This window comes from Salvelinus alpinus, chromosome 28 (assembly GCF_045679555.1).
Source record: "Salvelinus alpinus chromosome 28, SLU_Salpinus.1, whole genome shotgun sequence".
Lineage (NCBI taxonomy): Eukaryota > Metazoa > Chordata > Actinopteri > Salmoniformes > Salmonidae > Salvelinus > Salvelinus alpinus.
The window spans coordinates 39,736,117-39,749,550 of record NC_092113.1 but is presented as its reverse complement, the minus strand read 5'-3'; the positions used below and the strand labels follow the sequence as shown (position 1 = coordinate 39,749,550).

Below are 13,434 nucleotides of genomic sequence, written 5' to 3'. Positions count from 1 at the left end.
TCTGTTTAGGGCCAAATAGCATTCTAGTTTGCTCTGTTTTTTTGTTAATTCTTTCCAATGTGTCAAGTAATTATCTTTTTGTTTTCTCATGATTTGGTTGGGTCTAATTGTGCTGTTGTCCTGGGGCTCTGTGGGGTGTGTTTGTGTTTGTGAACAGAGCCCTAGGACCAGCTTGCTTAGGGGACTCTTCTCCAGGTTCATCTCTCTGTAGGTGATGGCTTTGTTATGGAAGGTTTGGGAATCGCTTCCTTTTAGGTGGTTGTAGAATTTAACGGCTCTTTTCTGGATTTTGATAATTAGTGGGTATCGGCCTAATTCTGCTCTGCATGCATTATTTGGTGTTCTACGTTGTACACGGAGGATATTTTTGCAGAATTCTGCATGCAGAGTCTCAATTTGGTGTTTGTCCCATTTTGTGAAATCTTGGTTGGTGAGCGGACCCCAGACCTCACAACCATAAAGGGCAATGGGCTCTATGACTGATTCAAGTATTTTTAGCCAGATCCTAATTGGTATGTTGAAATTTATGTTCCTTTTGATGGCATAGAAGGCCCTTCTTGCCTTGTCTCTCAGATCGTTCACAGCTTTGTGGAAGTTACCTGTGGTGCTGATGTTTAGGCCGAGGTATGTATAGTTTTTTGTGTGCTCTAGGGCAACGGTGTCTAGATGGAATTTGTGGTCCTGGTGACTGGACCTTTTTTGGAACACCATTATTTTGGTCTTACTGAGATTTACTGTCAGGGCCCAGGTCTGACAGAATCTGTGCAGAAGATCTAGGTGCTGCTGTAGGCCCTCCTTGGTTGGTGACAGAAGCACCAGATCATCAGCAAACAGTAGACATTTGACTTCGGATTCTAGTAGGGTGAGACCGGGTGCTGCAGACTGTTCTATCTATCTATCTATCTATCTATCTATCTATCTATCTATCTATCTATCTATCTATCTATCTATCTATCTATCTATCTATCTATCTGTCTGTCTGTCTGTCTGTCTGTCTGTCTGTGTCTGTCGATCTGAACTGGGTTGGATAGTCCTTAAACTGATCTGAACTGGGTTGGATAGTCCTTAAACTGATCTGAACTGGGTTGGATAGTCCTTAAACTGATCTGAGAGAGCAGCTCTGATGCTGCATCATGTCAGAACGTATGACCAAGTATCTGTGAGTATTCAGCATGCCCCGCGGCTGACAGCCGCCAAAGAGGGAATGGCAGGCAGCCGCAGCACACAGTCAGTCAAGAGGCAGGAGGTAGGGAACCCTATGTTAGCCTTTAGCTCATCCAGTCACCTCACATTAGCATTTACGTTAGCATGTTAGTATTAGTTGTATGTACATTAGCATTTACGTTAGCATGTTAGTATTAGTTGTCTGTACATTAGCATTTACGTTAGCATGTTAGTATTAGTTGTCTGTACATTAGCATTTACGTTAGCATGTTAGTATTAGCTGTCTGTACATTAGCATTTACGTTAGCATGTTAGTATTAGTTGTCTGTACATTAGCATTTACCTTAGCATGTTAGTATTAGTTGTCTGTACATTAGCATTTACGTTAGCATGTTAGTATTAGTTGTCTGTACATTTTGAGAGTATTTTGTGTTTTGTACTCACTGGCTTGGCTCCCGTTGCCCACCCTGATGGGGCACTCTGCCCAGGGCAGCGGGTACTGGAAGGACTGGAAGAAGTAGAAGATACTCCAGCCGATAATCACATTGTAGTACAGGCCCACGAAGCCACACACCTGGAGAGAGACAGAGAGAGGTAGAACAATCCTTAGGTCTTCCTAAGAAACCATTGTCATTACTCGACACTTAAACACTTAAACAACACAATGTAACTCCAAGTCAATCACACTTTTGTGAAATCAAACTGTCCACTTAGGAAGCAACACTGATTGACAATAAATTTCACATGCTGTTGTGCAAATGGAATAGACAACAGGTGGAAATTATAGGCAATTAGCAAGACACCCCCAATAAAGGAGTGGTTCTGCAGGTGGTGACCACAGACCACTTCTCAGTTCCTATGCTTCTTGGCTGATGTTTTGGTCACTTTTGAATGCTGGCGGTGCTTTCACTCTAGTGGTAGCATGAGACGGAGTCTACAACCCACACAAGTGGCTCAGGTAGTGCAGCTCATCCAGGATGGCACATCAATGCGAGCTGTGGCAAGAAGGTTTGCTGTGTCTGTCAGCGTAGTGTCCAGAGCATGGAGGCGCTACCAGGAGACAGACCAGTACATCAGGAGACGTGGAGGAGGCCGTAGGAGGGCAACAACCCAGCAGCAGGACCGCTACCTCCGCCTTTGTGCAAGAAGGAGCAGGAGGAGCACTGCCAGAGCCCTGCAAAATGACCTCCAGCAGGCCACAAATGTGCAAGTGTCTGCTCAAACGGTCAGAAACAGACTCCATGAGGGTGGTATGAGGGCCCGACGTCCACAGGTGGGGGTTGTGCTTACAGCCCAACACCGTGCAGGACGTTTGGCATTTGCAAGAAAACACCAAGATTGGCAAATTCGCCACTGGCGCCCTGTGCTCTTCACAGATGAAAGCAGGTTCACACTGAGCACATGTGACAGACGTGACAGTCTGGAGACGCCGTGAAGAACGTTCTGCTGCCTGCAACATCCTCCAACATGACCGGTTTGGCGGTGGGTCAGTCATGGTGTGGCGTGGCATTTCTTTGGGGGGCCGCACAGCCCTCCATGGGCTCGCCAGAGGTAGCCTGACTGCCATTAGGTACCGAGATGAGATCCTCAGACCCCTTGTGAGACCATATGCTGGTGCGGTTGGCCCTGGGTTCCTCCTAATGCAAGACAATGCTAGACCTCATGTGGCTGGAGTGTGTCAGCAGTTCCTGCAAGAGGAAGGCATTGATGCTATGGACTGGCCCGCCCGTTCCCCAGACCTGAATCCTATTGAGCACATCTGGGACATCATGTCTCGCTCCATCCACCAACGCCACGTTGCACCACAGACTGTCCAGGAGTTGGCGGATGCTTTAGTCCAGGTCTGGGAGGAGATCCCTCAGGAGACCATCCGCCACCTCATCAGGAGCATGCCCAGGAGTTGTAGGGAGGTCATACAGGCACGTGGAGGCCACACACACTACTGAGCCTCATTTTGACTTGTTTTAAGGACATTACATCAAAGTTGGATCAGCCTGTAGTGTGGTTTTCCACTTTAATTTTGAGTGTGACTCCAAATCCAGACCTCCATGGGTTGATAAATTTGATTTCCATTGATAATTTTTGTGTGATTTTGTTGTCAGCACATTCAACTATGTAAAGAAAAAAGTATTTAATAAGAATAGTTCATTCATTCAGATCTAGGATGTGTTATTTTAGTGTTCCCTTAATTTTTTTGAGCAGTGTATTTTTTGTGTATTCAGGTGTATTTATATTGTTAATTTGCTATGTTGTGGGAAACCTATATCATTTCAGAGCTTCCATCAACCAAAAGGGTGGTGTTGTCTAGTTACACAAACACACAGCTTTCCTAGCCAACACAACACACAACACACAAAGCTAAACAAGGCAACTCAATTCACATTCTGTAGGTTATACGAACAGGACCGCTTCTCCTGTGTTCTCTGCTCAGACACTCGTGTAGCCCACAGCTGAAGTGTCTATGAATAATAGAAGTGTGTTCTTCCAGCAGTGTTCTAGCTGGTCGTCAGTGGTCGTATTTATAGCTTCTGGGCAGAGCTGAGCTCCTAGTGTTACATCCAGCCTGCCTCAGCCCTCACGGCCTCTGCCTCAGCCCTCACTGCCTCTGTCTCAGCCCTCACTGCCTCTGCCTCAGCCCTCACGGCCTCTGCCTCAGCCCTCACTGCCTCTGTCTCAGCCCTCACTGCCTCTGCCTCAGCCCTCACTGCCTCTGTCTCAGCCCTCACTGCCTCTGCCTCAGCCCTCACTGCCTCTGTCTCAGCCCTCACTGCCTCTGTCTCAGCCCTCACTGCCTCAGCCCTCACTGCCTCTGCCTCAGCCCTCACTGCCTCTGCCTCAGCCCTCACTGCCTCTGCCTCAGGGCTGCATATTGCTATTAGGCCTCTTGCACTGACTGCAACATCCAATAGCCACAGTACAGCATACTACTTAGAATGTATGTCCAATACAATGCTTCATTCTAAGACGTATATCCAATACACAGTAGCAGCTTCCCTCAGAAGGCCTTCCCACATTAGCGGCTTCCCTCAGAAGGCCTTCCCACATTAGCGGCTTCCCTCAGAAGGCCTTCCCACATTAGCGGCTTCCCTCAGAAGGCCTTCCCACATTAGCGGCTTCCCTCAGAAGGCCTTCCCACATTAGCGGCTTCCCTCAGAAGGCCTTCCCACATTAGCGGCTTCCCTCAGAAGGCCTTCCCACATTAGCGGCTTCCCTCAGAAGGCCTTCCCACATTAGCGGCTTCCCACAGAAGGCCTTCCCACATTAGCGGCTTCCCACAGAAGACCTTCCCACAGTAGTAGCTGCTTCCAGACTTGGTGCACTGGTACCACTTGCCGTGTGGTAGCAGAGAGAACAGTCTGGCTTGGGTGGCTGGAGTCTTTGACAATTTTTGGGGCATTCCTTTGACACCGCCTGGTATAGAGTGTAGCGCCTTACGGTCAGGTGCCTTGCAGTCGCCGTACCAAGCGGTGATGCAGCCAGTCAATATTCTCTCAATGGTGCAGCTGTAGAACTTTTTGAGGATCTGAGGGCCCATGCCAAATACTTTTCAGTCTCATAAGGGGGAAGAGGCGATGTCATGCCCTCTTCACAACTGTGTGGGTGTGTGTGTTTACCATGTTGATTCCTTAGTGATAAGGACACCAAGGAACTTGAGTGAGTGTGTGTGTGTGTGTGTGTGTGTGTGTGTCTCTGTGTGTGTGTGTGTGTCTCTGTGTGTGTGTGTGTGTGTGTGTGTGTGTGTGTGTGTGTGTGTGTGTGTGTGTGTGTGTGTGTGTGTGTGTGTGTGTGTGTGTGTGTGTGTGTGTGTGTGTGTGTGTGTGTGTGTGTGTGTGTGTCTCTGTGTGTGTGTGCATCTCACCATTAGACTGGAGACACCGATGCCTCCTAGCTGAGGGTAAACATAGTTCCACACTCCAATGCTCCCACGCCGGATCCTCTGGCCCACCGCCAGCTCCAGAAAGAACAGAGGGATCCCAATGAGAATGAGGAGGATAAAGTAAGGGACCAGGTACGCACCTGAGAGAGGAGGGGAGGAGGGAGGAGGGTGGAGGGAGGGATGGAGAGAGAGAGGAGGAGGAGGAGAAGAGAGAGAGAGAGAGAGAGAGAGAGGTAGAGAGAGAGAGGTAGAGAGTGAGAGAGAGAGAGAGAGAGAGAGAGAGAGAGAGAGAGAGAGAGAGAGAGAGAGAGAGAGAGAGAGAGAGAGAGAGAGAGAGAGAGAGAGAGAGAGAGAGAGAGAGAGAGAGAGAGAGAGAGAGAGAGAGAGTCAATTACAATCAGTAAAGGTCAAACTTGAAACAGACTTCTGCATGGAAGGAAAAGGCCAGCTCAGAAATGTCTCAAGCCAACCAAAGCCAGACTACTTTTTCATGTCCTCTATTATTGGTCTCCCGTGTGGCGTAGTGGTCTAAGGCACTGCTTCTCAGTGCTGGAGATGTCACTACAGACCCTGGTTTGATTCCAGGCTGTATCACAACTGGCTGTGATTGGGAGTCCCATAGGGTGGTGCACATCTGGCACAGCTTCATCTGGGTTAGGGTTAGGCTGGGGTAGGCTGTCATTGTAAATAAGAATTTGTTCTTAACTGACTTGCCTAGTTAAATAAAGGTTAAATAAAAAAATCAAACTCCTGCAGCCTCACCACCTCCTGTCTCTCTCCGTCTTCCACTAAAACTCTTCCTCTTTGAGCTCCACTGTGCACACAGAGCATCATCATGCATCACCATCACTCACAAACAACAAGTCCAGTTGAGAGAGAAGACAATGGTGACAGAGGATTTCAGCCGGATAGAACACACACACACACACACACACACACACACACACACACACACACACACACACACACACACACACACACACACACACACACACACACACACACACACACACACACACACACACACGTTCCATTTAGCCTATTTACACATCTAAAGAGAAATATCAGAGAGGAACGAGACAGTGAGATATGAAACCTAGGACGGTGGCTCTCACTCTGTGATGTGTATCCAGTACATGTATGGACCTCCATGACTCCTTCATCAGGGAGGGTTGAGAACTGGGGGGGGGGGGGGGCTCCATGACTCCTTCATCAGGGATGGTTGAGAACTGGGGGGGGGGGGGGGGGGGGCTCCATGACTCCTTCATCAGGGAGGGTTGAGAACAGGGGGGGGGGGGGGGGGGCTCCATGACTCCTTCATCAGGGAGGGTTGAGAACAGGGGGGGGGGCTCCATGACTCCTTCATCAGGGAGGGTTGAGAACAGGGGGGGGGGGGGGGGCTCCATGACTACTTCATCAGGGAGGGTTGAGAACAGGGGGGGGGGGGGGGCTCCATGACTCCTTCATCAGGGATGGTTGAGAACTTGGGGGGGGGGGGGGCTCCATGACAACTTCATCAGGGATGGTTGACAACTGGGGGGGCCCTCCATGACTACTTCATCGGGGATGGTTGAGAACTGGGGGGCCCTCCATGACTACTTCATCAGGAATGGTTGACAACTGGGGGGGCCCTCCATGACTACTTCATCAGGGATGGTTGAGAACTGTGGGGCCCTCCATGACTACTTCATCGGGGATGGTTGACAACTGGGGGGCCCACCATGACTACTTCATCAGGGATGGTTGACAACTGGGGGGCCCACCATGACTACTACATTATCCTGAGAATGAGTAGGCTGTTGATGCATGGTACCATAGTATGACTGCTTGCTTCATTGTCCTCCAAGCAAATAGTGTCACTGTCACATTACAGAGAAAATACATCTGCGGCATTTAAGCTAATGTAGCTCTCATTTCCTGAATGCCAAGTGCAGTTTATTGCAGAATACCCCAATGCACTCAATTATGACTGAGTATCTGTTCACAGAGCTGTCACGGTGCAGTGTTCAGAGTAGGACAGTATCCCAGTGGAGGGTAGTACTATGGTACTACATTACTAGTATAGTCTAGGACAGTATCCCAGTTGAGGGTAATACTATGGTACTACATTACTAGTATAGTCTAGGACAGTATCCCAGTGGAGGGTAGTACTATGGTACTACATTACTAGTATAGTCTAGGACAGTATCCCAGTGGAGGGTAGTACTATGGTACTACATTACTAGTATAGTCTAGGACAGTATCCCAGTGGAGGGTAATACTATGGTACTACATTACTAGTATAGTCTAGGACAGTATCCCAGTGGAGGGTAGTACTATGGTACTACATTACTAGTATAGTCTAGGACAGTATCCCAGTTGAGGGTAGTACCATGGTACTACATTACTAGTATAGTCTAGGATACTATAGTACTAGGGTATACTAGGGTACTATAGTACTAGAGTATACTAGGGTATACTAGGGTACTATAGTACTAGGGTATACTAGGGTACTATAGTACTAGCGTATACTAGGGTATACTAGGGTACTATAGTACTAGGGTATACTAGGGTATACTAGGGTACTATAGTACTAGGGTATACTAGGGTATACTAGGGTACTATTGTACTAGGGTATACTAGGGTATACTAGGGTACTATAGTACTAGGGTATACTAGGGTATACTAGGGTACTATAGTACTAGAGTATACTAGGGTATACTAGGGTATACTGGGGTACTATAGTACTAGCGTATACTAGGGTATACTAGGGTACTATAGTACTAGGGTATACTAGGGTACTATAGTAATAGGGTATACTAGGGTACTATAGTAATAGGGTATACTAGGGTACTATAGTACTAGGGTATACTAGGTTCTATAGTACTAGGGTATACTAGGGTACTATAGTACTAGCGTATACTAGGGTATACTAGGGTACTATAGTAATAGGGTATACTAGGGTACTATAGTACTAGGGTATACTAGGGTACTATAGTAATAGGGTATACTAGGGTACTATAGTACTAGGGTATACTAGGGTACTATAGTAATAGGGTATACTAGGGTACTATAATAATAGGGTATACTAGGTTCTATAGTACTAGTATAGCCTAGGGCAGTACACCAGTGATAGCATTAGTTCATACACGCTCTAACCACTAGGCTACCTGCCGCCCCATCTCAAGACATCCCTTCAAATACGGTGTACCTTTAAGTTGTAATTTTTGTCGACAGACTCATTAGAATATATCAAGAGAACGGGTTCAGAATATTATGTAGGGATCGATGACAGAAAGCTAAATATATAAATATTCATCTTCTGTTCAGTACCAACAGGTGATCAAAAAGTACTCTGATCTTATAGATTGTTCAGGTTTAGGAAAGTATTTATGAGTCTGGTTTGGAGAGCCTTCATGCACGAAAGAAAGAAAACGATGGTTTGATTCATTCTGAAAATTGGCACATTCAGTTCTTCAACCCATGGTAATGTTGGAAGATCAGTGTACATAGAATTATAATAGGGGGAATAGTGTACAACAGTAGGCTATATCCTCGTCTACTGCCTGCACTAACCATGGAACTGTGTGATGTCACAGCCAAGTATTGCGCCATCATTCCGGTTCAAACTGTTACGGCATGGTCTGCACCCCACTCCGTAGTGATGGAATTATCCATTTATTTTTATATTATCAACTGTTACTAATGAGCTTCAGCGACAGCCTCACACCCATGACGGCGTTTACAGAGGAAGCAAATTCATGTAAAATAAACAATGTAATTAAATGGAATGATTATGTAGGCTACACCAACTGAAGAGAACTAACAGGTAGTCAAGGGGTGGCAGGTAGCCTAGTGGTTAGAGTGTAGGGGCGGCAGGTAGCCTAGTGGTTAGAGTGTAGGGGCGGCAGGTAGCCTAGTGGTCAGAGTGTAGGGGCGGCAGGTAGCCTAGTGGTTAGAGTGTAGGGGCGGCAGGTAGCCTAGTGGTTAGAGTGTAGGGACGGCAGGTAGCCTAGTGGTTAGAGTGTAGGGACGGCAGGTAGCCTAGTGGTTAGAGTGTAGGGGCGGCAGGTAGCCTAGTGGTTAGAGTGTAGGGGCGGCAGGTAGCCTAGTGTTTAGAGTGTAGGGGCGGCAGGTAGCCTAGTGGTTAGAGTGTAGGGGCGGCAGGTAGCCTAGTGGTTAGAGTGTAGGGGCGTCAGGTAGCCTAGTGGTTAGAGTGTAGGGGCGGCAGGTAGCCTAGTGGTTAGAGTGTAGGGGCGGCAGGTAGCCTAGTGGTTAGAGTGTAGGGGCGGCAGGTAGCCTAGTGGTTAGAGTGTAGGGGCGTCAGGTAGCCTAGTGGTTAGAGTGTAGGGGCGGCAGGTAGCCTAGTGGTTAGAGTGTAGGGACGGCAGGTAGCCTAGTGGTTAGAGTGTAGGAGCGGCAGGTAGCCTAGTGGTTAGAGTGTAGGGGCGGCAGGTAGCCTAGTGGTTAGAGTGTAGGGGCGGCAGGTAGCCTAGTGGTTAGAGTGTAGGGGCGGCAGGTAGCCTAGTGGTTAGAGTGTAGGGACGGCAGGTAGCCTAGTGGTTAGAGTGTAGGGGCGGCAGGTAGCCTAGTGGTTAGAGTGTAGGGACGGCAGGTAGCCTAGTGGTTAGAGTGTAGGGGCGGCAGGTAGCCTAGTGGTTAGAGTGTAGGGGCGGCAGGTAGCCTAGTGGTTAGAGTGTAGGGGCGGCAGGTAGCCTAGTGGTTAGAGTGTAGGGGCGGCAGGTAGCCTAGTGGTTAGAGTGTAGGGACGGCAGGTAGCCTAGTGGTTAGAGTGTAGGGGCGGCAGGTAGCCTAGTGGTTAGAGTGTAGGGGCGGCAGGTAGCCTAGTGGTTAGAGTGTAGGGACGGCAGGTAGCCTAGTGGTTAGAGTGTAGGGGCGGCAGGTAGCCTAGTGGTTAGAGTGTAGGGGCGGCAGGTAGCCTAGTGGTTAGAGTGTAGGGGCGGCAGGTAGCCTAGTGGTTAGAGTGTAGGGGCGGCAGGTAGCCTAGTGGTTAGAGTGTAGGGGCAGCAGGTAGCCTAGTGGTTAGAGTGTAGGGGCGGCAGGTAGCCTAGTGGTTAGAGTGTAGGGGCGGCAGGTAGCCTAGTGGTTAGAGTGTAGGGGCGGCAGGTAGCCTAGTGGTTAGCACGTTGGGCCAATAACCAAAAGTTTACTGGATCGAATCCCTGAGTTGACAAGGTAAAAATCTGTCATTCTGCCCCTGAACAAGGCAGTTAACCCACTGTTCCCTGGTAGGCCGTCACTGTAAAATAATAATTTGTTCTAAACTGACTTGCCTAGTTAAATAAAGGTTCAATTTAAACAATAAATTGGCAGTTGGTTATTAGGCCTACTGACGTGCGATACTGATAGCGACTAATATTTAACATGATAGAAACAGGAACCTCTCACACCACCTGTTCTCCACTGTGTAGATGTCCTGAGAGGCTGATCCTATGGCAACATGTGATCCACAGCACATTAAGTCATGATAGAAGCATATTTTCCACCTGCTAAATTGGGTCTTGTCACCCAATATCAGCCATAAGAGCTGGAGGGTTATCTTTTTCTATATCTGAACCCTGATTGTGAACGTCATCATTACTGTCATCATCATCATCCTCATCATCATCATTATAACACAGTTCACTTAGGTCAAATAAAGATACACTGGGTTCTCCCCATTATTCCCCACCAGAGACTACATTACCCAGAATCTCCAGTACCCACCTCCTCCATTCTTCTGACACAGGTAAGGGAACCTCCAGACGTTGCCCAGGCCTACAGAAAACCCAACCTGGGCCAGGATGTACTGCAGCTTGCTGTTCCAGGCCGGCCTCCCCTCCTCGTCCCCTGGAGAAGGTAGCAGGCCCTTGCCCATGGCCGGCTGGGCCCCGGGGCTGAGACCCATACTCATCCGGCTGCTCTTATAGTCCAGGGGCTCGGCCAGGGTCAGGAGGTCCGCCACTGACTCAGTGACTGGATCACTGTGAGGGAGTCCCAGGGTCACCTTGCTGTTCTTAAGCATGGTGACGGTGGGTGGTAGGAGTCTGACGGCTAGGGTCAGAGATGTTCAGAGGGTCGAATCCACAGAGATGTGAAGAAGGAGACGGTTGGGATACGCTGCTTTGTCCAGAATCTGTGAAGAGAAAGGTTAAGAGATGGTTACTGAATCAAATCAAATCAAATGTATTTATAAAGCCCTTCGTACATCAGCTGATGTCACAAAGTGCTGTACAGAAACCCAGCCTAAAGCCCCAAACAGCAAGCAATGCAGGTGTAGAAGCACGGTGGCTAGGAAAAACTCCCTAGAAAGGCCAAAACCTAGGAAGAAACCTAGAGAGGAACCAGGCTATGAGGGGTGGCCAGTCCTCTTCTGGCTGAATAAAACTGTATTATCAACAAGACCAAGGTGAAAATATGTTATTTCTGTTGGCCACCATTTCTGTGTATCAGTGGAACATTGTATTACAAACCACAATAAAATCTGAAATCCATTTAAAGCTGAGTCACATGGGTGACTGCTGATCACATGAGTTGCAGCCAATGTGGAGGGTCTGTTTGTGTGATTACTGGCCTTGAGAATATTGTGTACAAGTAAACAAAGAAAACAAATCTAATTTGTCCACGTCATATATTATTTAGAAAAAATGTGGAGGTGTGTCCATGTCTAGAGTTACCGCTACGGTTTAGGTTTGAATATTTTGTGTGACCAAGCTGTCTATTAATACCATTCAGCTCGACTACAACAGCCATTCCAGTGCCTGCAGTGCCTCTCCTGTACCAGCATTGAAAAAAAATCCCAGTTGACCAAATGAAAAGGCAGCTGAGCAGTTCTACTTCTGGTTGAATGAGCTGTATTGTCCAGGATCTATCATTATAAGGCCATTTGCATAGAAAATCTGACTGGAAATCGGCTGAGTTCAACTCCGTGTGTAATTGATTGTAACGCTGCCTGGCTGCCTGGCTGGCTGGGTGCTGGCTGGCTGGCTGCCTGGCTGGCTGGCTGGCTGCCTGGCTGGCTGGATGCCTGGCTGGCTGGTCAGGGTCCTTCACTTTTCTTCCTCGGGGGACTGTTGGTTTAGCCCAACAGCTGATGGAGAAAGCCTGTGCTAAGTAGACTGAGTAGAGGACCAGCGCACGCAAGATGTGGTCCTGAGTTCTGGCACCACGGCAGACAGTTCTGGCACTGCGGCAGACAGTTCTGGCACCGCGGCAGACAGTTCTGGCACCGCGGCTGACAGTTCTGGCACCACGGCAGACAGTTCTGGCACGACGGCAGACAGTTCTGGCACCGCGGCTGACAGTTCTGGCACCACGGCAGACAGTTCTGGCACGACGGCAGACAGTTCTGGCACCGCGGCTGACAGTCCTGGCACCACGGCAGACAGTTCTGGCACGACGGCAGACAGTTCTGTCACCACAACAACTGACAGCAGAATGAGTTCTGACACCACAACAGCTGACATCATACTGAGTTCTGGCACCACAACAGCAGACAGCAGACAGCAGACAGCAGACAGCAGACAGCAGACAGCAGACAGCAGACAGCAGACAGGCAGTCCCAAGTGCAACATATATAGCTGTGAAGCTTGTCTGAGACCTGAAAACGTGCGTTAGCTCCTCGGGCTAATGCCTAGGCTTTACTCAGCAGGCTAACACAGTCGAAGCCACACAATATTTGAATGGGCTTAAATACTTTAAATTGACATGAAATACTTGACATTTACATGAAACAGCCAATAATGGGACGACAAGGACGTCAACGGTTAAAACGCCAAGCAACAACTAAGCCAAGAGATAAGACCTCAGATTGGGGCATATATCTTGAAAGTCATATTATCAGACTTTGAGGTAAACCTTCTGAGCTGTTTCAGAGACTGGCTCTAAAGACATCACCTGTCGGACGGCAGACAGGTCTGTTTGATCTAAACTGAGGCCACTGAAGCTGTGAGGGTCAAGAGACCAGCTAGAGGATATAATTAAACATGGTCTCTCATGTGCAGCAGGGAGGGAGTGCTTACGGAGGTGGCCACCCAGAGACCAGTCCAACTGCACTCTGTCTGCACGCAACATCACATTCCTTAGCTAGAACAATCTCCTGCAGTCACGACATGCTGCTTTCACATACTACTCAGTGGACTCAGTCAGTATTCAATGAAACATGGCTCATCCCTTGGTTCTCACACACTCAGTACTCAACACCTCTTGACCTCTTCCAGAGAATAGATATTAGAGATAAATCAAGGCTTTGTCCCAAATGGCATCCTAATCCATATATAGTGCACTACTTTTGACCCCAAACCTATGGGCCTTGGTCAAAAGTAGTGCACTATATAGGGTGCCATTTGGGGACTTACACAATATGTATCTCTGAAGTCTACAGCACTTCATCACATAGTCATCAGTTTAGTCTC

General features: G+C 48.4%; 1 protein-coding gene across 1 annotated transcript in view; it reads right to left on the bottom strand.

Annotated features, from left to right (window-relative positions):
- LOC139557885 (sodium-dependent neutral amino acid transporter SLC6A17-like) overlaps window positions 1-13,434 on the bottom strand; it is a 74,243-nt gene that overhangs the window by 49,861 nt on the left and 10,948 nt on the right. The window contains exons 2-4 of the mRNA XM_071373171.1: window positions 10,748-11,156; window positions 5,024-5,181; window positions 1,609-1,738 (exon numbers count right to left, since the gene is read on the bottom strand). Of these exons, the coding sequence (XP_071229272.1) occupies window positions 1,609-1,738; window positions 5,024-5,181; window positions 10,748-11,045 (586 nt within the window). The 5' untranslated portion in view covers window positions 11,046-11,156. The remainder of the gene's footprint in view (window positions 1-1,608; window positions 1,739-5,023; window positions 5,182-10,747; window positions 11,157-13,434) is intronic.